Source organism: Hyperolius riggenbachi, chromosome 3 (assembly GCF_040937935.1).
Source record: "Hyperolius riggenbachi isolate aHypRig1 chromosome 3, aHypRig1.pri, whole genome shotgun sequence".
Taxonomy (NCBI): Eukaryota; Metazoa; Chordata; class Amphibia; order Anura; family Hyperoliidae; genus Hyperolius; species Hyperolius riggenbachi.
In genome coordinates, this window is record NC_090648.1 from 219824166 (window position 1) to 219848034 (window position 23869).

The window sequence follows — 23869 nt, forward strand, 5'->3', positions numbered from 1 at the left end:
AAATCCACCATCATTGCTACAGATCTCAAATTATTAATATTCTGTAGTAACCTTTAGTGGTTGCCCATCAGGCAAGATAAGTCAAGCAGGTCAAATAACAGGTCAACCTTGACTCACCCCGGTGGTGCTGCGGTGTCTGATCATGGCCAATGTTTCATGGTGTGCTGGTCATCCCTCAGAGAGTGATACCAGCGGACATGCCATTATGACTCCAATCAGAAGAGCCAAGGACAACTGGCAGAGTGGCAGCCCAGCGCCTTGTTGCAAATGCTTTTCTGCAAGCTTGCAGAAAAGCATTTGTCGGCTTCCGGCGGCTCTTCCCGGTTTGCATGATTTTTCATTCCTGCAGTGTACCATGGAAGCATAGTGGTCAACATGTTTCCAGGATCAGCAAAGTGTCGGGCAGACGACAGTGAAAATCAGGATCAAAACATGGCGTTTGCGCAAACAACGGTAACCGATTGCATCACCAGCTGTCCATTCATGTAAATAAACAGAGTTTAAACAACGAGCCCCAAAGCCACCATATACCAGTGCAGAACCATCGGTGTGAACTAGCCCGAACAGATATGCGCACATCTATAAGCATGCACTGCGGAGTTGTTTACCTGAATTCTGATTAACCAGTTTTGGGACTTTTGTAAAGGTCAGGTCCCATTTAAATCACAGAAATCTTCAGAAAAGCTAAAGGGTTAGCCATTTTTAAAAGTTACACGATAGAGGGACTACTAACCTATGCACATCAAGTACTGCCCACTTATGATACACCAAGAAGCATAACTATACTATACATTAACTCTGGGTAGAGATTTTCTTTGTTTATACTTCCAAAGGTAGTGATAAGTTTACTGCTCAAAGCAGGCCTTAACAAAATACTACTAAAGCACATGAAGATAACTTACACGTTGCTTCTCCACCTCAATAGGTGTGGCTGGAGTGAAGAGTCCTATAATAGCGGCAAGGAAGCCCTGATCAACTTTTAGTGCCATACATTGGATCAGAACCATAAAGTACCTGGAAAAGAGAAGTAAAAGATCACAAAACAAATAAGTCACAGTTTAACAACTTTAGGACTGGACGGTTCTGGCTCTTTCAGGACCAAAGCCAATTTTTCCCTGTTTAGACATGTGCTTACTGCTAGTGATAGCAACATAGGGAGAAAAAAATTCACGCCAATTTTTTTTTTTGCTATGCTTTTCAAGCCAGTTACATTTCTGAATGGCAGACTAATCTCAAACTTATGGAAAACTGAAACAAAGTCAAAAGTTCATGAACACAAATCATAAATTAACAGTCAAACCACAAAGAAGCAATGGATGATGATCTTCCATTGTTTTTTCCTCACAAAGGACACTTTTAGAATGCTGGGAAAAATAGGATATTCCAGTACAAACATTTTTTTTTTTTAAAAAAACTATAGACAGTCCCCTACTTACAAACAACTCAAGTTACAATTTTTCATATAAACAAACAAAATTGTCTATGTACTAAATCAACTTTTCATATAAATATATAACTTAACTTATTTTTATTGTTAAATGTTACAGTATTGCATTAGCTGTTTTAAGTAGTTAAAAAAAAAAATTAAAAGCATGTTGAAAACAAAAATTACAGGTATGTTAATACTATATGTCCAAAAGTATATAATTTATCCATGTTTCCCTATGTATAATACAGGTCTCAACTTACTAACACACTTGCGGAATGTAACCGGTTTCTAAGTAGGGGGCGCTTGTACTGGTTCATAATGGGTTTTAACTACATTTTATACTGAGTGTTCAGATAACCTACTTTGGTTATCCTGCTTATACCTTAAACACTGACTAAAAAAACATCATAGGGTAAGAAACTGAACTATATGCTGATCCCTGGTGAAGTGTGAATATGGAAAAAATATAACGTTTCATACAAAGTAATTTTCATCTACCTGCAATACCATGTTATATTACACAGTATGAGCAATATATTTTCTAGGTTATATACTGTACTTACTTAAACTGCGTAACTTTGCTGAATTCATTAAACCTGGTAATAATGCTAACATCGATAAAAGGCTTGGGTTCTAGAAAAATAAATAAATAAAACAGGTGAGTTAAAAAAAACACTAAGAAAAACCATCAAATCTTAACAATGAGAAAAAAAATCAGTTAAGCTTAACCTACTTCCTACTTCAATACTATCCTATTTAAAGGAAACCTGTAAAGACAAAAAAAAAAAAAAAAAAAAAAAAAAAAAAAGGAAAACAAAAATTTGTTTACCTGGGGTTTCTACTGGCCCCCTGCAGACGTCCTGAGCCTGCACTGGGACAAAATGATCCTCTGGTTCCCCGCTGCGGCTCAGTTTCGTTATCACCCACTTGGAAGCTGGTGTCACCCACCTGTGTGGCACTGGCTATGCATGTCCTCGTTCGTGCTCCTGTCATCGGGAGTGTCCTGTGCAGCTGCAGTATGAGAAAACCTGGTACTGGGCCTGCGCAGGATGCTCCCAGCGATGGGAGTATGAATGAGGACACACAGGCACAGTGGCCGCCGACAGGCTCAGTTGCCGAAAACTAAACTGGCCATACGGCAGGGGACTTAAGGATCGTTTTGTCCCAGCGCGGGCACAGGACGTCTGCAAGGGGGTGGGGGTGGGTGGGGGGGGGGGAGGGGTGGTAGAAGCCCCAAGTAAGTTAAACTTTTTTTTTAAATGCCCTTATGGGTTTCCTTTGAAGTGAAATTCCAGCCTTGTTGAAAAAAACCCAGTCCATTCCTTTCAGCATTAGTGCCACACATTATTTTAGATTGTTTACTAATTCTGAGCACAAAATTACCTGATGATCCCAACAGTCTATCAACCTGTGAGTATCCATGATGTTGCCACTGTATGAATTAGTGCAGGTGTTGTAAATAACGGACCTGCTGTGTGTAGCTAACAACTCATTGGGGAAGTGGAAATACTTGGAACTATCTGCACTGTACCACAACATTGAGGAAGAAAGACAATAAGCAAGAACATCAAACTGCAAAAAAGTTTTTGTTTTTTATTTTGTTTTATTTTCACTGTGTTACTAAACTTTATCGTTAACTGGAAAAACATTTCAACAATTAATGACTTGATGCTAGCAGGCTTTTCCACCTAAGATGTTTGGATACTTAGGGGCTGATTAACAAAGCTTTTCTGTTGTATTATTTCACCTTACAAATTCAATATTAATCTCTACTTAAATTACTTAACTCATTTATCTTTCCATATCTAATTTAACGCATGATGAATTTCCCCTTGAAGGATGCAAAAGGCAAGAAAGAAAAAACAAACAAACAGTTTTACTTACCTGGGGCTTCCATTAGCCACAAGAAGCCTATGTGTCCCTCGCTGCCGCTCCACTCTCAGCCAAGTCTCCTGGGGTCCCCTCCGTAGCGGCCTCTGTGCATATTCCATTCACACATACCAATCTATTATTGTTTCCTTTCTTGTACTAAGGATTGTGTTCACTTTAATTGTTAAATGCTGTACAGAGTCTAAGAATTCAGACGTTTTGTTTAAAGCGGATCCGAGATGAAAAACTAAATATAACAAGTGACTTGTCTATATATCTTATCTAAAGTTTAGATAGTTTACACAGCAAATCTATCTTCAAACCGCTTCAACAGTATATTAATATTTTTTTCCTGTGATACAATGGGAGCAGAAATGTTTTCTGCTTGTCACTATTACACAATTACACACACAGGCAAGCTTATCTGCATATTCTGTGAAAACTCCACTCTTATCTCCTCCATTACACAGGCAACTGATCTGTATCTGCACTGCAGCTATCAGGGCTGGTGCACACCAAAACCTGCTAGCAGATCCGCAAAATGCTAGCAGATTTTGAAACGCTTTTTCTTCTTTTTCTGTAGCGTTTCAGCTAGCGTTTTGCGGTTTTGTCTAGCGGTTTTGGTATAGTAGATTTCCTGTATTGTTACAGTAAAGCTGTTACTGAACAGCTACTGTAACAAAAAACGCCTGGCAAACCGCTCTGAAGTGCCGTTTTTCAGAGCGGTTTGCGTTTTTCCTATACTTAACATTGAGGCAGAAACGCACCCGCAATCCAAAAAATGCCTCACCCAGGCATTTTTCGTTTCTTCAAAACGCCTGCCGCTCTGGTGTGCACCACCCCATTGAGATACATTGACCAAGCAGATCCGCAGCCGCAAGCAGATCTGAAAACGCCCAAAAAGCCGCTCGGTGTGCACCAGCCCTCAGATTGTGAAAATTCTGCCTCTGAAATCTATAGCTAGCAACACCTTTTTCACCTGCCCAGACTGAAATCCCACAATCCCTTGCAAGCGCCAAGGCACTCTGGAGAAGCTGTGGGTGTGGCTTGTTTAGTTTATATGAAAATTAGGGTATTAAAACAAAACAAGTATTTGGCTTGAGGAATGCCCTATAAACTATATGTAAGGAACACAATTATGCAAGGAGTAAAAGTTCATCTCGGATCCACTTTAAAGGACACCCGAAGTGAAAATAAACGATTGTATCCATCTTCCTTCTCCTAAAAATGACTTTTTAAGATATTCCAGTTTTATTTTATATTTAAATCTACTTTTTAAGTTTTAACTGTTTTATTGTTTTTGCTAAATAACACATTTATTGAAGTATGCCAGAGCGGAAACCTATGAACTATTGGCCCTCTTTATCTTTCCTGCTCTCAGGGCTGGTGCACACCAAAACCCGCTAGCAGATCCGCAAAACGCTAGCAGATTTTTAAACGCTTTTTTTTATTTTTATGAGGCGTTTTGCGGATTGCTGCTGCGGTTTTCAGTATAGTAGATTTCATATATTGTTACAGTAAAGCTGTTACTGAACAGCTTCTGTAACAAAAATGCCTGCAAAACCGCTCTGAACAGGCGTTTTTCAGAGCGGTTTGTGTTTTTCCTATACTTAACATTGGGGCAGAAACGCATCCGAAATCCAAAAAATGCCTCACCCAGGCATTTTTCGTTTCTGCAAAACGCCTGCCGCTCTGGTGTGCACCACCCCATTGAGATACATTGACCAAGCAGATCCGCAGCCGCAAGCGGATCTGAAAACGCCCAAAAAGCCGCTCGGTGTGCACCAGCCCTCAGAAGCCATTTGCTGCTAGGAAAATGTTTTACAGTTGGAATTTCTTATCAGGGAGGGTCATGCTGTTTTCACTTCCTGTCTGAGTCAGGACTGAGTCAGCCACTTACATACCTGATGTTTAACTCTTTCAGGCAGAGAAAGAACAAAAGAAACACGGCATAGTTATTTGTGTGCTTGGCACTCTACATACCCATGTGTATCTCATCATGTCACTTTAGGTATCCTTTAAAAAGGAAGGGCTGGTTTACAGAGAATGCAAGTAAGTGAGCTTTAAAGCAACACACAGCTAGTGCAGTGAGGCCTGGTGCACACCAAAAACCGCTAGCAGATCCGCAAAATGCTAGCAGATTTTGAAACGCTTTTTCTTATTTTTCTGTAGCGTTTCAGCTAGCATTTTGTGGTTTTGTGAAGCGTTTTTGGTGTAGAAGATTTCATGTATTGTTACAGTAAAGCTGTTACTGAACAGCTACTGTAACAAAAAACGCCTGGCAAACCGCTCTGAAGTGCCGTTTTTCAGAGTGGTTTGCGGTTTTCCTATACTTAACATTGAGGCATTGAGGCATCCGCAATCCAAAATCTGCAGCAGCCCGGGAGTATGTGTTTCTGCAAAACGCCTCCCGCTCTGGTGTGCACTAGCCCATTGAAATACATTACCCTAGCGGATCCGCACCCGCAAGCGGATCGCAAACCGCAGCCGAACCGCTCTGGTGTGCACTAGGCCTTAAAGGAATACTTCATTTAAAAAAAATGACTTTTACTCACCTGGGGCTCCCCTCAGCCCCCTGCAGCTGAACGGTGCCCTCGCCATGTCCCTCCGATGCGGCTGGTCTCGCCGGCGGCTGTGAACGCGGCTGATTATCCGCGTCCCCGGACGCAATAGCATTGTAGAAGGCGCTATTGCGTCCGGGGACGCGGATAATCAGCCGCGTTCACAGCCTGTCTGCCGGTGACGGCCAAACCGGAAGTGGCCGCCGGCGAGACCAGGCGCATCGGAGGGACACGGCGAGGGCACCGTTCAGCTGCAGGGGGCTGAGGGGAGCCCCAGGTGAGTAAAAGACATTTTTTTTAAGTGACTTAAGTATTTCTTTAAAGTACATTTTCCATGATTCCCACAGGGTCAGTTTGCATACAGGTACATTTTACCTGAAAGCTTTTCCACAATGCTGGGCACATAACATACAAAAAAGTGCATAAAAACATGTGTGAAGCAAATACATTAAAGCACACACGGTTTTAGGCAACTAAGGATGGATTCCTTTAACACTATTTTATAACAGAAAAATCTATTAAAAAAAAAGAAGAAAGAAAAATAGAATACATCTAATTTAAATAAAGAAGATTTACATTTATAGATATGTTTATTTATTTACCAGAATCCAGAGCAATGGATTTTGGAGGTGCTACTGGATGGAAGACTGCAGGGAACATGGAGCCAGGTAGCTGGTTGTCAACCTAACCAAATATACAAGACATTAGGTACAGTAAAGCCGTGTTATCAAAGCAACTCATGCAGTACATCCCGTCTCATTTTATTTTACAGCTCTCAATTTCCTGCCAACAAATCACATCAGCAAATAAAAATCCTTATTTAAATATCTTAAAGGAAAGTGCAATGTCCTTCAACTTCAATCATTTTAGCTTGAACTAATCAACAATCAAAACCTGCTTTTTATTACATTTAACAAGCTTGTACGTGTTCTGTGAAACGATGACCTCTTTTTCTGCTGAGCTTTATTTCTTGTTCTGAACCTCAGATGGTCAAGTCAATTTGCCCATTTTCCATTGTAATGATAAAATCAAATAAAAGCAAACTATAAATAATAAGGTGGGACATGGAGTTAAAGGAACACCAAGGCAGGGGAGTTCATATTTACTTACCTGGAGCTTCTTCACCCCCCTGCAGTATATCAGATCATTTGCTGCAATTCTGATCCTCTCCAGGGTGCAACTGTCCACTCCTAAAGACCCCCGACCAGAACTCTGGTCATGGCTACTTCACATGCACAGTTCGCTCAGCTCACCTCCTCAATAACACTCCTGCAGTTGGCACCATTCTGTGTTTGCATAGATCACAAAGATTTGAACTACACATGCACAGAGTGCTTCCAGCCATTGCAAGTGTGATGGAGGAGACATGGACAGACGGGTCTGCACATGTGCAGTACCCCGATGTTTAAAGAGAAACCGTAACCAAGAATTGAACTTTATCCCAATCAGTAGCTGATACCCCCTTTCCCATGAGAAATCTTTTCATTTTCACAAACGGATCATCAAGGGGCTCTGTATGGCTGATATTGTGGTGAAACCCCTCACACAGTGTGATGTCAGGACCATAGTTCTGACATCACACTGTGGGAGTCTTGTTGCATTGTGGGAAATAGCTGTTTACAGCGGTTTCCAACTGCCAAAACAGCAAGCAGCATCTCCTTCCACTGACATCACCTGCCAGCAGTAAAAATGTCATGTGATAAATGTCAAAATGTAAATCAGGGGGAGGAAAGATTTCACAATGGGCAAACACTGACCAAATCATTTATACATAACTATTGCAAAAAATGAAGCACTTTTATTTTCATTATTTTCACTGGAGTTCCTCTTTAAGAATGGACAGCAGCACCCTGGAGAGGATCACAGCCAGGGACCTGATATACTGCTGGGGGTTGGAAAAAAGCCCCAAAGTAAATCTGATTAGTCTATCAAATAGATGAGTGGAATCAGAATAATTTATTTTGCCAAGTACAAATGGGGGTTTGTACCCGAATTGGTTTGGCTCATAAAGGTTCTGGAAGGATGGGGGGGGGGCAATCATCTGTCATCCCTAAGGAGACATGGGGGGCGGGGGACACAGGGAGGCAAAAGTTCAGCAGTGATGACCCAGTTCTTCATGAAAGCATCCTGTAAACCGGTAAGAAACTTTAAACAAATATTTTAGTTGTAATATCTGACACTTTCTAGATTTAAAAAAAATAAGAAGTTTAACCACTTTGTCCTCGACGTATAAAAAAGTCAAGGAGGACATGCGCACTCCCGCGCCCGTTCGCAGGCGTGCATGCACGCTCCCGGCCGCGGATTCGTTAGCCCAGGAATCAATTAATCGGGCTATGGTGCCCGATCACTGATCCCTCTCCCCTGCAGAAAAAGCTACAGCTTCTCTCGGAAGCTTTGCTTTTTCTGACTCCTATGTCCCTTTAAGCGTACTTTGTAGGCTTAGAGTGACGTCATGTAAACAAACTCAAGGTTGCAATCTTGTGGCCAAAAAGTAAAACTACATCTAAAAGTAAAAAAAAAAATTTAAATGCACATATATTTACCCAAATAAAACACTATTTACATCCGACCCTCCCAAAAATACCCACAAGTTTAATTTAAAAAAAAAAATACATTACAATTAAAGAAAAACCACAAATATTTACCCAAGGGTCTACACTATATCTATATAACGATGAAATATTTCTATATATTTTTTTTTATAAGCTTGTAAATAGTGATGGATACAAAAACGGAAAAAATGCTCTTATTTCCAAATAAAATATTGTCGCCATACATTGTGATATGGACATAATTTAAACGGTGAAATAAATCGGGACAAATGGGCAAATACAATACGTGGGTTTTAATTATGGAGGCATGTATTATTTTAAAACTATAATGAGAAATAATGATTTTTTTCCGTTTTTTCTTATTCTTACTGTTAAAATGCATTTGCAGTAAGGTAGCTCTTAGCAAAATGTACCACCCAAAGAAAGCCTAATTGGTGGCGGAAAAAACAAGATATAGATCAGTTCATTGTGATAAGTAGTGGTAAAGTTATAGGCTAATGAATGGTAGGTGAACATTGCTCGGATGCATAAAGTGAAAACGACTGAGGGCTTAAGTGGTTAAATTTCTTTACTAATCAAAAACAACAAAAATATATAAAAATCCCTATACACTACTTTTAAGGTAACAGAAGTGTTAGTAAGAAAGGAACACAACGTCCAAAGTTACTTTAGATTAGCTATAAGAAACTGTGATTTCCTTATTAAAATGTATGTTTATTCTGAAAAGGCTGTTAATAAAATCTATTAAGTCCTAAATTACTAGGCTCCTTAAGTTGCTAGTCAAAGATAAGGTTTGTACTGATGGGTGAAACCCACACACATGACCAGTTAGCGTCTCTATCAAAGTGACTGCTTTTCATTATTCCTTTATACAAATTTACACTCTGTAAATCATTTAAGAATATTAGCCAAGAAAATATTTGCATCATGTATAGGTAATTATTTGAAGATCTCTTATTTGGGAATATATGATATGGGTATATGTCACCTGTAGCCAGTATAGCTGGGCTCTTAAACTTCTTTGATGTGGAGACTGCTTGAACTCTATGTTGATGCCAGATAGAAAACTTCTCCTGATTTGAACTTTTGATTGTGAACGCATTTCCATGGAGCTAAAGTTGACCTAAGCATAAGGGTTATAGGAAGTTGACATAAGGTCAGTCTTTATAGTGAAAAATGGTACACAAACCAAAACAACCAAACAAAATGAAATACAACAGCCCATGACACACCTCAAAATTGTCTATTTTCACCCATCTGCTTGGTTCTCCAGGAGGATGTTTCTCATAGGCTTGTTCAAGTTGTAGAATGTGCTTCTGATTAAAAAGCTTCCATTTTTGTTTTCGCTTAAATTCCCAAATGATGTCTGAACTGCAAATCAAAATGAGCACAAGCCTTCAATGAGTATTCTTTTGTAACACATCCTTAATCATGTACCACTTACTTTCTTTGCTTACTGTTTGTCAGTCAAATGTACTAAAAGCATAAAAACATAAATATCACCCACCAAACAAGTGATAGTTCTTTATATTTTGAAGTACTGGAATAGTATAAAATGAGTAGATATTATTGATATGGTGGGGCTTCTGAATTGAGCCTACTGACCTGTGGAAAATATTCTGGACAATAGTAAAGTTTGTACACAGGATTATTAACACTTTAACTATAACCATAGACTAGAAGAGTACACCAGAAAAATGATGCAACATGACCCTTCGCAGCCAAAGGCATTTATTCAGCCCTGCAAAACACAATCCTAGCTAGAACACACAGGCTTTATCAGGCCATCAGTGCAAGCTTGGCATAGGTTTCTGAGGGCCTCTAGAGCTATCTAAAGGTGCGTACACATGCACTGCATGTGGCAACAACGGTCCGTCCGCTCAGCAGATCGTTCAGAAACAGCCTTATCAGTCCGACAGCGCGTGCACACTTGTTACTGTCGACTAAAAGTCCGCCCAGCGGAAGGGTCTGACGGACCAGTCATTGCCAGATGTAGTGCGTGTGTACGCACCTTTAGTGTTACACAAGCCACGTCTCTTTTTTCACAATTTCAAGCTTTATTGAGCAAAAGAAAGTAACAATACAATAGAATAAACACCATACAGCTGACAATTTCAAAAGAATGGATTTGGTCGCATATGTATTCCAACAAAGTTCCAAAGGGGCCTGTTTGGTAAAAACAAAGGGAAAAGAAAAAGAAAAGCGAAATGGCCCAGGAAACACTAAACATTAATAACCAGTCCTTCTCATATGACAGCAGATGAGTTACGCTAATTGTAGTCAAAGTAGGTGTGTTCAATTTTACCAACTAGCATTAATTGCCTATGTGTCCATGTACCCAAGTATGAAAGGAGAAGAGGAAATAAACGGGAAACAGTAAGGAGAGGAAGAAGAGGAGTGGTAAGTGTCTTACTACCGAAATGACAGTTGGACCCATTCGCCTGTAGGGACATTAGCACTTGATTAAGAAGCCAAAAAATTCTTATATTCATCCGTACATTGATAGTCAAACCACACCATCCAGGTCAGTGAGTGCTTTTCGCTTTGGTCATTAGACATGTGTATCAATTTTTCCATACTCTCAATTGAGTCTACCCTTCTGATCCAGTCCTTCACTGAAGGTGGGGTAGAATTTTTCCATCTCGCAGGTATCAGGGCCCTGGCCGCATTAACCATATGAATCACAAGGGATCTTTTGTATGCTTTAATAGATTCCATCGTGTTGTGGAGTAGAAGGGAATCTGGTGAGAAGATAATTTGGTCGCATGAAATTTTTTCCATGATTCGATGGACCTGTGACCAAAATGGTTTAATTAGTGGGCATGACCAGAATATGTGCAGAAGTGAACCTCCCGGTGACCCGCATCGCCAGCATGTGTCAGGAACTGACGGATAAATTTTATGTAGGGAGGATGGGGTCCTGTACCAGCGTGAAATAATTTTATAACCCATCTCTTGGGTGTTGACATTTAAGGATCCCTTGTGATTCAGAATGAAGATCTTTTGCCAGTGCTCATCATCCCAACCTACATCCAGGTCCTCTTCCCAGTATCTCTGAAAATTAAATTTATCTGCATTTGGTTTCTGTACTACCATCTGATACAAAATAGAAATTAGGTGGCCCGGCTTCTCCTCAGCTACTATTAGTTCTTCAAAAGCAGTAAGTGTTTTTCCCCAATTAAATTTTTGCTTAAGAGAGTTCAAAAAGTGCCTAATTTGGAAAAATTGCCATTGATTAAGGACCTTACCCTCTCTCAGCACAGACATCTCAGCAAAAGATTTGACTGAATTTCCTGATACAAAATCTTTAATTCTAGGGCAACCATCCTTTGGCCAGTCTCTAAGAAAAGGAACCTCGAGGGCTGGTAAGAAGGCTAGATTGTCACCTAATGGGGTAATCTTACTTGGGAAAGAGGTTAGGCCCAAGGAAGGGAGTATTTTTCGCATTGTTTTGATTGTGGCCAGGAGTAAGGGATTGACCCAGGTCTTTTGGATCGCTTTCGGGACATCTGACCATCCAATATTTTGTGCTTTTCTCTCAGCGGTTTCTTGTTCAATGAGAACCCATTTTTTAGGACACCTGTGGTTCGACCACTCAACAACCCTGGAGAGTTGTGATGCTACATGATATGCACACAGATCCGGCAGGGCAACTCCCCCGTTTTCCTTGGCAGAGATAAGTATTGTTCTTTTTATTCTGGGTGGTCTACTTCCCCAGATAAATTTATTAATATATTTTTGAAGGTCTCTCAGGTAAGTCGGGGGTAGTGATATCGGTAAGCATTGGCTGATATAGAGAAATCTAGGAAGGAGGTTCATTTTTACAGAGGCCATGCGTCCAAACCAGGAAAGGCTTTTTTTTTGTCCCCACTCTAACAGGTCGGCCTTCAACGCAGTCCCCACCCACTCAAAGTTTTGTTTATAGAGGTCATTGAGGTTTTGGGTGATATTGATCCCCAGGTATCTCAGTCTGCCATCCGCCCAGGCAAAAGGGAACGACGCTCTGCACAGTCCTACCACAGTTTGATCTAGAGTAACGTTTAGAGCTTCGGATTTATGGAAGTTTATTTTCAAGTTTGATATATACCCAAAGTCATCAAATCTGTGCATTAGACCAGGAAGGGAACGTAATGGGTCTTGTAGGAAAAACAAGAGATCGTCCGCAAATGCAGCTACCACATGGTAGTGAGCACCAATTTGGATTCCCTTAATCGATCTGTCCTCTCTTATCGCGTTCAGGAAGGGTTCAAGCGTGAGAATGTAAATGAGGGGGGATAAAGGGCAACCCTGTCTTGTTCCATTGCTAATCTTCAATGGGGTGGATAAGCAGCCGTTCGCCTTCACCTGGGCAGACGGATTCGAATACAGAAGATCGATTAGCTGTCTTAAGAAGGGACCCAACCCTAGGCCTGACAGGGTGGCACGTATATAGTCCCATGCCACCCTGTCAAATGCCTTCTCTGCGTCTGTGGATAGAATGAAGGAACTAATATTGTGTTTTTTGGCAAATGCCATCATGCCCACTGTTCTCATGACATTTTCTTTCGCCTCTCTGCCTGGAACAAAACCCACTTGATCACTATTAATGTGGTCAGGTATGTAAGGGAGTAATCTGTTGGCCAGGATCTTTGCCAGGATCTTAGCGTCAAGGTTCAGCAAAGATATGGGTCTATAACTGGAACACTGCTGTAAGTCCTTGCCAGGCTTGGGAATCACCACAATGTGTGCAGCTAGAAATTGTTGAGAGGGGGTACAACCGGGGGAGACCGCGTTGAAGGTCGAGATAAAGGGAGACGCTAGGACATGTTTAAAAGATTTGTAGTATTGTGATGTTAGTCCGTCAGGGCCAGGAGCCTTACCAGTCTTTAGGGATTTAATTGCCATCAGAAATTCGTCAGTGGTCAGGGGGGAGTCTAAGTCTGATTTGTCTTCCGCGGAGATATGGAGTGGTTTTCCGTGTCTCTGCAGAAAGTCTGTTATTTTGGCAGACCGGTCTCGGCTTTCAGGGGAGTTGCTTTGCGATTGTTGGGATTGTTTCAGGTTGTATAAGGAGTTGTAATAATTCTTAAACTCCTCAACAATCTCTTCTGATTTCGTCAGTTTTTTTTGGTTGCTATCAACTATGGAAGGTATCTGTAAGCGTAAGGTTTGTTTTCGAAGAGATCTGGCCAAGTATTTCCCACTTTTATTACCCATTTCGTAGAAGATTTTTTTCCCAGCAAGAATTTTCCGCTTAGCGTCTGCGAATAATAAGTATTGAAGCTGTACTCTACAGGCGGAGAGTTCCTCCAGCGTCTGAACAGCCAGAGATTGTTTGTGGATTCTTTCCAACCTAGATATCTGTGCTGGCAAGTTAGCAATGCCCTCCTCTCTTTCCTTTTTGAGTTTAGATCCCATCCTAATAAATTGGCCTCGAATCACTGGCTTATGGGCTTCCCATAGGGTAAGACCAGATATCTCTGGGGTACTGTTCATATCAAAATAAGATTGCAAACTCTGCGAGATCCCCTGAACTCTGTGTTTTTCGGATAACAAATTTGGATTAAGTCTCCAACACCAAGTTTTAGATAACTTTTCCGGAAATTCTAGTGTTAGGAGTATTGGAGCATGATCCGAAAGGGCGATGTTGCCAATCTTGGCATCCTTTATCATTGACAAGTCTCGCTGAGCTACAAAAAAGTAATCGATACGTGAGTATTTGTGGTGGATACTGGAGTAGAACGAGTAATCCCTATCTTTTGGATGGATTAAGCGCCATGCGTCCGTTAGTGAGAGATTATATAGACTGTTCTTAATTTGTTTGAGGACTTTATAGGATAGCACTGATGTTCCGTTAGAACAATCCAGTAACGGTTGCAAGGGTACATTAAAGTCCCCTCCCACGATCAGAATACCTTGGGAGAAGCCCATCAATCTATGTATAACTGTGGAGATAAAGGAGTTCTGTTGCCTATTTGGGGCGTAGAGATTAGCCAACGTGACCTGTCTCTCCCCCATCTTACCCTTTACAAAGATAAATCTGCCGTTTGGATCATGCTCCACCTCCTCTACAGAGAAAGGAAAATCCTTATGAAGAAAAATTGATACACCTTTCGTTTTAGAGGTAGCGGACGTAGCATGGAAAGCCACAGGGAATCTGTAGTCAAATCTGGATGGGATGTGGTTGGCCCTCAAGTGAGTTTCCTGAAGGAAGGCCACTTGGGTTTTCTCTTTTTGCAAGAACTTAAATATGGAAGTTCTTTTCTCCGGCGTATTCAATCCATTCACATTAAGTGATAACAGATTTACAGTTACTAGGTTATTGGATGTCTGTGGCTTTCCATCCTTGGGTAAAGGATGGTTTGTCGGACGTCTTACCATGTTTGTTTTGTTTGAGGACTGAAGTGCCCCTGAGAATAAATCAGAAAGGGGGTCAAAATAGATCAGACAAGGTAGTAGAGAAGAGAGTAATAAGATATGTGTGTAGGACACGGAAAGTTGGTACATGGATAACTATCTATAAGCCTATAAATCTACAGTAGAAGTACACCTACAAATCAATAGCTACCAAGCCCACGTGAGCACCACGTGGCGTGTAGTGCTCACCTACTTTGTGGGGACGGTAATCAGTGTATGCGCGGACACACTGTGTGGGGAATGCGGAAGACGTCCAGCGAGAGTAGCCTATCGCCAAACAAGAAAACCGAGAAGGGAGTGTTGTTAAGGATTGAGTAAACTGCTGTGTCCGCCCATACACTGAGTAAACTTTCTCCGTTTTACCATCCCATGGATATGCTAGTAGGAGGGATGCCGTCAGATCACTGCGTGAATGCTAACGTCTGCTAAGACAGGGAGCTAGGACAGACCGCCACGGCCCCCGCAAATAGGCGGATATAGCCCGCGCAGCCAATCCCAGTCCTCGCCCAAAGAGCAATCAGTGTGACCGGACGTCACCCCCCCTATGGTAGTTAACCTAAATGTCGCCAGTAAACATAACAGGTTCAGAGACAATCACATGCAATAAACATATCGTATATGCGTGCATAATTTCTAACTGAGGGACCAATCCGTCTCGTCGTCCCGAGTGTGGGCCCTAGAGTTTTAGGGGAGGCTCCCCCTCAGATACAGCGTAAAAAAAAAAAAAAACCAGGTAACAACATACTTTGAGTAAAATGGGGATGTCTTGGGCTAGTAAGATTTCCATAACATACAGCAAATAGTGAACAGCAGAGCCGAAAGGGGGAGGGCAGGGGAGTCAAACCTGTGGAGAAAGTCACAGACCCATTACGACATACGCTTCTCTGAATTAGATTTTCACCGGTGGGGATTTCGTTACGGTTTAAGAGACCAAGGGGGTCAGTCCTCTTCAGCTGAATCATGAGCTGCTCCCTCGGATTGGTGGGGGGGATCTCATATCAGGTGTAGAGTTCGCCTCTGATTGGTCTACTTCCGTCTGCTTCCTAATTTTGGGTGGTTTGTTAAAGGTAGCTCTTAGATCACTTAAGTCACCGTCCCAGTCTGGTAAATCAACAGCAGGGATGCCCACATCTTCACAAAAGTCGGCTAGGCCCGATATGGAATGTAAGGTGAATTGTTTTCCATTAACAGCAACAGTGAGGGCGAACGGGAAGCGCCATTTATAATTGAGACCTTTATTTCTTAATGCTGAGAGGAGAGGTTTCATCACCCTTCTTTTGGCTAAGGTAATGGGTGACAAGTCCTGAAATAGCTGAATAGGGGTATCGTTAAACAGAATCTCCTCCTGGTCTCTAGCTGCACGGGTGATCTCTTCTTTCAAAGTAAAAGACTCCAGACAACAAATTATATCTCTAGGTTGCTCACCATCAGAAGCTCTCGGTCGCAGGGCTCTATGTGCTCTCACAAATCCCACCGATGAATCAGAAGGCCGTTCCAGGAGGTTGTTGAAGATGGTAGTTAGCGCCTTTATTATGTTGTCCTGCGTCACAGACTCCGGGATACCCTTTATGCGCAAGTTACATCTCCGGCCACGGTTGTCTAAGTCCTCTAATTTACGGGCATGTTCATCTAGTCTCCCCTTTTGCTTTTGGGAGGTGTTGTGCAGGGACTTTATGCGTGCATCTCTCTTTTCCCCGGCTTCCTCCATCATGCGCAGCTTGCGGCCTATGCCAGCCACATCTGACCTCATCTCCGCTATCGCGCTGTGGAAGGAGGCTTTGATGTCCTCAGCCATGGTGTGCATATCTGCCAGGGTAGGTGCCATGTGTTGTTTGTCTGCGCCCTTAGTTGCGGCAGGTGGGGATGATCCGGGAGACGAACGGGCAGGTCCGGCCTCCTTCGGCGGCGCCATCTTGGGGGTTTGAGAGCGGAGTGTTTGCGAGCGAAATAAGTCTGGGACCGTTCGTTCTACTTGAGCGGCTTTGGATTTAGCGTCTGCACGGGTTGCTTTCTGGCGACGGGAGCTCTTGTTATCCATGGGTGGGTGCCCGGGATGGCTGAAAAGAAGCTTTAGGCGGACATACAAGCAGGAGCTCAAGAGTTAGGCAGCCATCACGCAGCGACGTCAAGCCACGCCCCTCAAGCCACGTCTCTTATACTTGGCTGCAACAGTAGCTTTAGGCTCAGTCTTTGTCTGAAATAAAACACATAAGAAAAGACAAATGACTGAGTTGCCATTCTGAGGTGATAAAAAAAAAATAAAAGTCACCCTCCAGCTGGAGGACTTACCACCCCAGACCACGATGGCTGCACCTGTGAGGAAGACCTAGCTGCAGTGTTTGTAGCCCCTGTCTCGCGCTGCTGTTGCGACATGTCTCATCTCTGCGGCACGGTGCAATAGTGGAGATGTCAGGAGAACACTTGTAACACTTCCTGGCTCCCAATATTCCGCCCCCTCAACAGCCGCGTGATGTCAGCGCTCTCTGCCTTCCTCTAGCGTCTGACTTCACGCCCAGAAGCCGCGATTGGCTGAGATCAGACCGGATGCACCTTGCAGAGCCGGCACATGACGGAAGGAGAGAGGTATAATGGCCGTACGCAAATTAGAGGCCATATACCCGGAATCCAGAGGAAGTCTGCCGCTCGGCGTTACCTCTTGTAATCGCCACTCCACCGCTCTCGCTGCTGCTGCCTCTGACCCCTTCTTTGGGAAAGACTCACCCTCTGGTGAGTAAAAGAAAGTAAATAGGAGCTTGCTTCTAAAGGTGTTTCCGTCACGGAAACACAGATGAACTGAGGATTGAGGGAGGGCGGGGGCTTTTAATCTTACTCTGTATTACTTTCCTATTGCCTAATTACATTTGCTTGACCCTGTAATAACCATGCCATATATTTACAACCCAGCTCCCTCATGCTTTCAATAAATTCACCTCCTGATGTCAAACATCTTCCTGAGTAGCAGAACCAAGAATCTTCGGTAGCACCTAAGGACCATCTTTGGCTGAAGATACTAAGAAAGCAAACCAAATATTTCTCAGCTACAGATATTATTGAAGGTTAGTCCCTTATCTGTATGAATACATTGTTGTTGTAATAGTGTAATATGTTGTAGTATTGTGGAGTCACCTGTGCAGTACAGCAGACCTGATCGGGCTTGGTTATTTCCTCCAGATCCCTACTACACCTGCGCTGGAGTCGGGAAGGTAAACCTGCACCAGCTTGTCAGCTGATTTTTCTGGGGCTGCCAGCGCTGGATCCCTGAGGCTTAGAAAGACAAGGGAAGCCTCATAAGAATGCAGAGGCTTCCCCCTCCCGAGGTAAGTACCCCCAGGGGCTGTTTTTTTTGGTTTTTTTTTACAATTCTTCTTGAATGCAAAATTGACATTTTAAAGCATCCTATTTTTGCACTAATTGGTGCAAATAGGACTTTTTACAAAATGTGCATGCCTGTTCTAACATACCTATGAAGGGGTGGGAAGTGGTTAAACATTTTTATAGTCTAACAAATGAACAAATGAGGGTGTGTTACCAATTTAACAAATTTGGCATCCATGCCAAACTTTTTAGCATAAGAGGGCAACAATTGACATTGCTAATAAAGCAATGCGTAAACTTTTCAAACACAAATCAAGACAGAGGAAGTAAAGAAGTAAATGCATGGCAAGTGCCAACTAAGCCCTGTGAAAATGTTAGCACTATATGGATACAAAATAATAATATCCTGTAGCCACAAAAACCTCCTCAAGAGAGATCACACTTTTACCATAGGGCCTGCTGGAGTAACCTACCCCTGAACTGCAGCTGACATGCTTGGTCAATGACAAACACTACTGCAGGCAATAAAAACCTGCAGAAGCCATCCTGTTCAGGTTTTCCCCGGCCACACACGATGCAAAAAAATTATTTCATCTGACGTCAGTTCGATACAAACAACCAGTTATACAGAAAACTAAAAAAAAGGGGTTTGTCAGTCAGGAGTGGCTGATTTTTTATCCATTTTTATGAAAACTGCATGGTGTAGCATAGATTGCCAGTTTCTTGGTTTATAGACCAAGCAATTTTTTTCAGACTTTTCAATCACTTTTTTCATAAGCGGGGTAAGTTTGAAGAAGTGTGCGATACATTGGTCAGATTTTTTAAATGTTACAATCTGAAAACGGTATTGTAATTCTAAAAACTGAAAAGAAATATAAACACTTGTATCGTGTGTGGCCACCTTCAGTGTGCTGAGTAACCAGATTGTGTTCAGTCTGTTCCCTTCCTGTGCATTTCTGAATCTCCAGCTACCGTCACTGAAGTGGCAGGAAGAGGAGAACCTGATGACAGGTAAGCTGTGTCTTGACAAGCTCACTAGAGAGGCCAGCCAAGCAGCATCATATCTTTGGTGCCGCTGAGCCCAAAGATTCATTACCAACCAGTCCTGCTAAATGCATTAGTTATGTAGCTCTATATCCCTCTTCTGATAACCACAAATCTCTTCAACAGCACCTACAAGACACCATAGAAGCCACCAGAAGCTAGTGAAAACCCCCACAAAACACACCATTCTGCTTGCCACCCTCAGTAAAAGAAAAGAGTAGACACACAATAATAGCTCCAGGAGGCATACATGACCAGGTTGAATTGGTACCACATTGGCTTATAATCCTAGAGGACGTCCACTGCAACAGCAGCCAAATTAATTGCTCATAGGAGAGATACTGTCCAGTCTGGATGCAAGAATCCTCTGCACTGAAGGTAGGACTATTGATATGTTAATTTTATATGGGAGATAATGATGTTTCCCATGTCTGTAGAGGAGCTTACCTCAAGAGTACGTGTCTTGGAAGATTAATAGGTGAAATGAAATTTAACTTCACAAGAATGAGTTAAAAAAAAGTATTTAATGAAAACATTTTGCATAGTCATTAACATTTTATATTTTAACCATTTTAGCCCGCGAGTATTTTTCACCTTATGGACAAGAGGAATTTTTACCTATCAGCGCTCCTCCCATTCATTCCCCAATAACTTTATCACTACTTATCCCAATGAAATGATCTATACTTTGTTTTTTTCCGCCACCAATTAGGCTTGGGCGCAATCTCCTGCAAAGCGGAGCCCCAGGACTTTACACAGATCGGCATTAGGCGGTCCTGGGGTTGCCGCCGCAGACACGCCCATCGGTGTGACGCGGTCGGCTAGAGGTTAAAGTCAGTAGGTGTGTTTTACTATTTGGCCACAAGATGTCCCCAATGAGCAAAAAAACTATTAGCGTACTTTGTACGCTAATAGTATACAATATATCACTGCATTGTAACTAGGGGAAGTGACGTAGGCTACCATCGGAAGCCTCCGATCACAGTGGCGGCGGGGAGTTTATGAATGGAAACATTGTTTCCACTCATAAATTTAACGAGCGGGCAGCGGAAAACGGTGGTAATCAGCGGCGGGAGTAAGTGCAAAAACAGTGTTTATTCTCGGCGGACATGCTCGGATTGGCACAGGGGCTGCAGGGACGTGACTAGTGCGTCCCTGCGGCTCTAGCTGCTGCCACTGCGGATGTGAAGCTCACGTCCGTGTGGCTGAAATGGTTAAGTGTACCTGAAAGGAAAAAAAAGTGGGCTAAAAAAGGTAATCACCTCAATAATAGGGCACAATTGGGCAGCACGGTGGCGTAGTGGTTAGCGCTCTTGCCTTGCAGTGCTGGGTCCCTGGAACGAATCTCAGCCAGGTCAACATCTGCAAGGAGTTTGCATGTTCTCCCCGTGTCTGCGTGGGTTTCTTTAGGGCACTCTGGTTTCCTCCCACATCCCAAAAACATACAGATAAGTTAATTGGCTTCTCCCTAAAAATTTACCCTAGACTATGATACATGCAGTACACAATGGATACATGCATAGACACATGACTATGGTAGGAACTAGATTGTGAGCCCCTCAGAGACCATTAGCGACAATATACTCGGTACAGCGCTGCGTAATATGTCGGTGCTATATAAATACTTAAAATAATAAGAATGATAAAAATAATAATAATAGAAGTACACCTTGGATAATCCAGAAGCTGCCCTGTCCTCCTCCACTCTGCTGTTCCAGCGCTGCATTCTCCGAAATATCAACGGACCATCGCACAATAGCATGGACCCAATTGGGCTTGGCTTTTTCCACCCAAGTTGGTCCGTGCTACTGTGCATACGTGAGCAATCTGTGCCTGCGCAGTAGCACGGACCTGATCAGGGTCAGCTTTTTAAGCCTAAGGCTGAGAGGGCCCTGAGCTTTGGGGGTCTCAGCACTGGAACAGCTTGGTCGGAGGATGTAGAAAGATCCAGAGGCTTCAGCTCTCGAGGCAAGTATCCATTTTTTTTAATTTTCAAACCTCACAAGTGTCATTTAAAATTGAAACATAATTCTTAACATTTCTATATAGAAACGGTAAGAATTAGGGAAGGGAACATTACTCTGTCAAAACGGAAACTAACCTACCCGGCACAGAAAGGAACAAAGGCAGGGGTCGAGTGGTGCGTGGACGCGGGTGAACGGCGTCCACTTACTATTTCCCTGGGGTGGACGCCGTTCACCCTGCCATGTTCGGAGGGGAGCAGCGCAGTGGAAAGAGAGCTGTGAGCAGCGGTGGAGAAGGGGGGCCATTTCCCCCCCCCCTCCCCTCACCTTAGGTGCTCTCTTTCCCTCGCTCTCCCCTCCTGAAGTAAAGTGCAGGCAGCCGGCAGCGGGCGGGACTTACCTCTCCTCGTTCCGGCGTCGGTTTTGCGTGCAGCTGCTCTGGTCTGTATCAGACCAGACTTGCGGCACGCAGATCCGGAGTTCCGACGACGAGGAGAGGTAAGTCCCGCCCGCTGCCGGCTGCGCGCACATTACTTCAGGAGGGGAGAGCGAGGAAAGGAGAGCACCCTAAGGTGCTGCTCACAGCTCTCCTTCCACAGCGCTGCTCCCCTCCTGCTGGGGGACACCTATTCTGGGCACATATACCCCTGGCTACATATACTGGGCACATATACCCCTGGCTACATATGGGCACATATACCCCTGGCTACATATGGGCACATATACCCCTGCCTACATATACTGGGCATATATACCCCTGGCTACATATACTGGGCATATATACCCCTGGCTACATATACTGGGCATATATACCCCTGGCTACATATACTGGGCACATATACCCCCTGGCTGCATATACTGGGCACATATACCCCCTGGCTGCATATACTGGGCACATATACCCCCTGGCTGCATATACTGGGCATATATACCCCTGGCTACATATACTGGGCATATATACCCCTGGCTACATATACTGGGCATATATACACCTGGCTACATATACTGGGCATATATACCCCTGACTACATATACTGGGCATATATACCCCTGGCTACATATACTGGGCACATATACCCCCCTGACTACATATAGTGGGCACGTATACCCCTGGCTACATATACTGGGCACGTATACCCCTGGCTACATATACTGGGCATGTATACCCCTGGATACATATACTGGGCACGTATACCCCTGGATACATATACTGGGCACGTATACCCCTGGCTACATATACTAGGGATATATACCCCTGGCTACATATACTAGGCACATATACCTCTGGCTACATATACTGGGGACTACTATACTCATGGCTACTTATACTGGGGACACCTATAGACCTGGCTACCTATGCTGGGGGTACCTATTTTGGGGGAACTGCTGTCAGATTATCTGCTGTTATGTATTTTGGGGAACAGCTGCCAGATTATGTGTATGTTAGGGGAACGACTGCTGCCAGATTATGCATATTTTGGGGAACTGCTGCCAGATTGTGTATGTTTGGGGGACCACTGCTGCCAGATTATATGTATTTTGGGTGTTACGTGTATTTTGGGTGATCCGCTGCCAGGTTTCGCGTATTTTGGGGAACTGCTTCCAAATTATGTGTATGTTGGGGGAACTGCTGCTGCCACACTGTCTATTTTGGGGGAACCACTTCCATAATATCTGTATTTTGGAGGAACTTCTACCAGATTATGTGTCTTTTTGGTGAAATGCTGTCAGATTACATCTATTTTGGGGGGATACACTACGGCAGAGCTCAAACTTCCCTGGCAGACCTTTTACATCACTGCTAAGGTCATGTATATTTGGCCCCACCCATGACCACTAGTGTTGGGCGAACAGTGTTCGCCACTGTTCGGGTTCTGCAGAACATCACCCTGTTCGGGTGATGTTCGAGTTCGGCCGAACACCTGACGGTGCTCGGCCAAACCGTTCGGCCACATGGCCGAACTAAGAGCGCATGGCCGAACGTTCCCCGCTAGCGCTGTGATTGGCCGAACGGGTCACGTGGTTCGGACCCGAACGCGCTCTGATTGGCCGAACTGTCACGTGGTTCGGGTAAATAAATACCCGAACCACGTCATATCTTCGCCATTTGTCTGTGGGTTTAGCTTTGGGTAGGCAGGCAGGGTAGTTCGCGCTCCAGCCACGCTAGCCAGGGTCCCCCCTGTCATTGTGTCGCTGCTGGGAACAGTAGTACACCGCTCGCTCAGCCACACTATATAGCATTCTGTTTACTGCCACTCTGTGTACCTCGCTCAGCCACATTATATAGCATTCTGTTCACTGTTCTGTGTCTGCTGGGAATAGTGGTACACCGCTCGCTCAGCCACACTATATAGCATTCTGTTTACTGTTCTGTGTCTGCTGGGAATAGTGGTACACCGCTCGCTCAGCCACACTATATAGCATTCTGTTTACTGTTCTGTGTCTGCTGGGAATAGTGGTACACCGCTCGCTCAGCCACACTATATAGCATTCTGTTTACTGTTCTGTGTCTGCTGGGAATAGTGGTACACCGCTCGCTCAGCCACACTATATAGCATTCTGTTCACTGTTCTGTGTCTGCTGGGAATAGTGGTACACCGCTCGCTCAGCCACACTATATAGCATTCTGTTTACTGTTCTGTGTCTGCTGGGAATAGTGGTACACTGCTCGCTCAGCCACACTATATAGCATTCTGTTTACTGTTCTGTGTCTGCTGGGAATAGTAGTACACCGCTCGC

The 23869-nt window shown here is 43.5% G+C and overlaps 1 protein-coding gene across 5 annotated transcripts in view; it reads right to left on the reverse strand.

The window, feature by feature from the left end:
* Nucleotides 1–23869, reverse strand: part of VPS13C (vacuolar protein sorting 13 homolog C) — a 390940-nt gene that overhangs the window by 71250 nt on the left and 295821 nt on the right. For all 5 annotated transcript variants that reach the window (XM_068275765.1, XM_068275764.1, XM_068275763.1 and 2 more), the window contains 5 exons: nucleotides 9644–9782; nucleotides 9400–9534; nucleotides 6462–6543; nucleotides 1993–2062; nucleotides 903–1014 (listed from right to left, as the gene is read on the reverse strand). In XM_068275765.1, the coding sequence (XP_068131866.1) occupies nucleotides 903–1014; nucleotides 1993–2062; nucleotides 6462–6543; nucleotides 9400–9534; nucleotides 9644–9782 (538 nt within the window). The remainder of the gene's footprint in view (nucleotides 1–902; nucleotides 1015–1992; nucleotides 2063–6461; nucleotides 6544–9399; nucleotides 9535–9643; nucleotides 9783–23869) is intronic.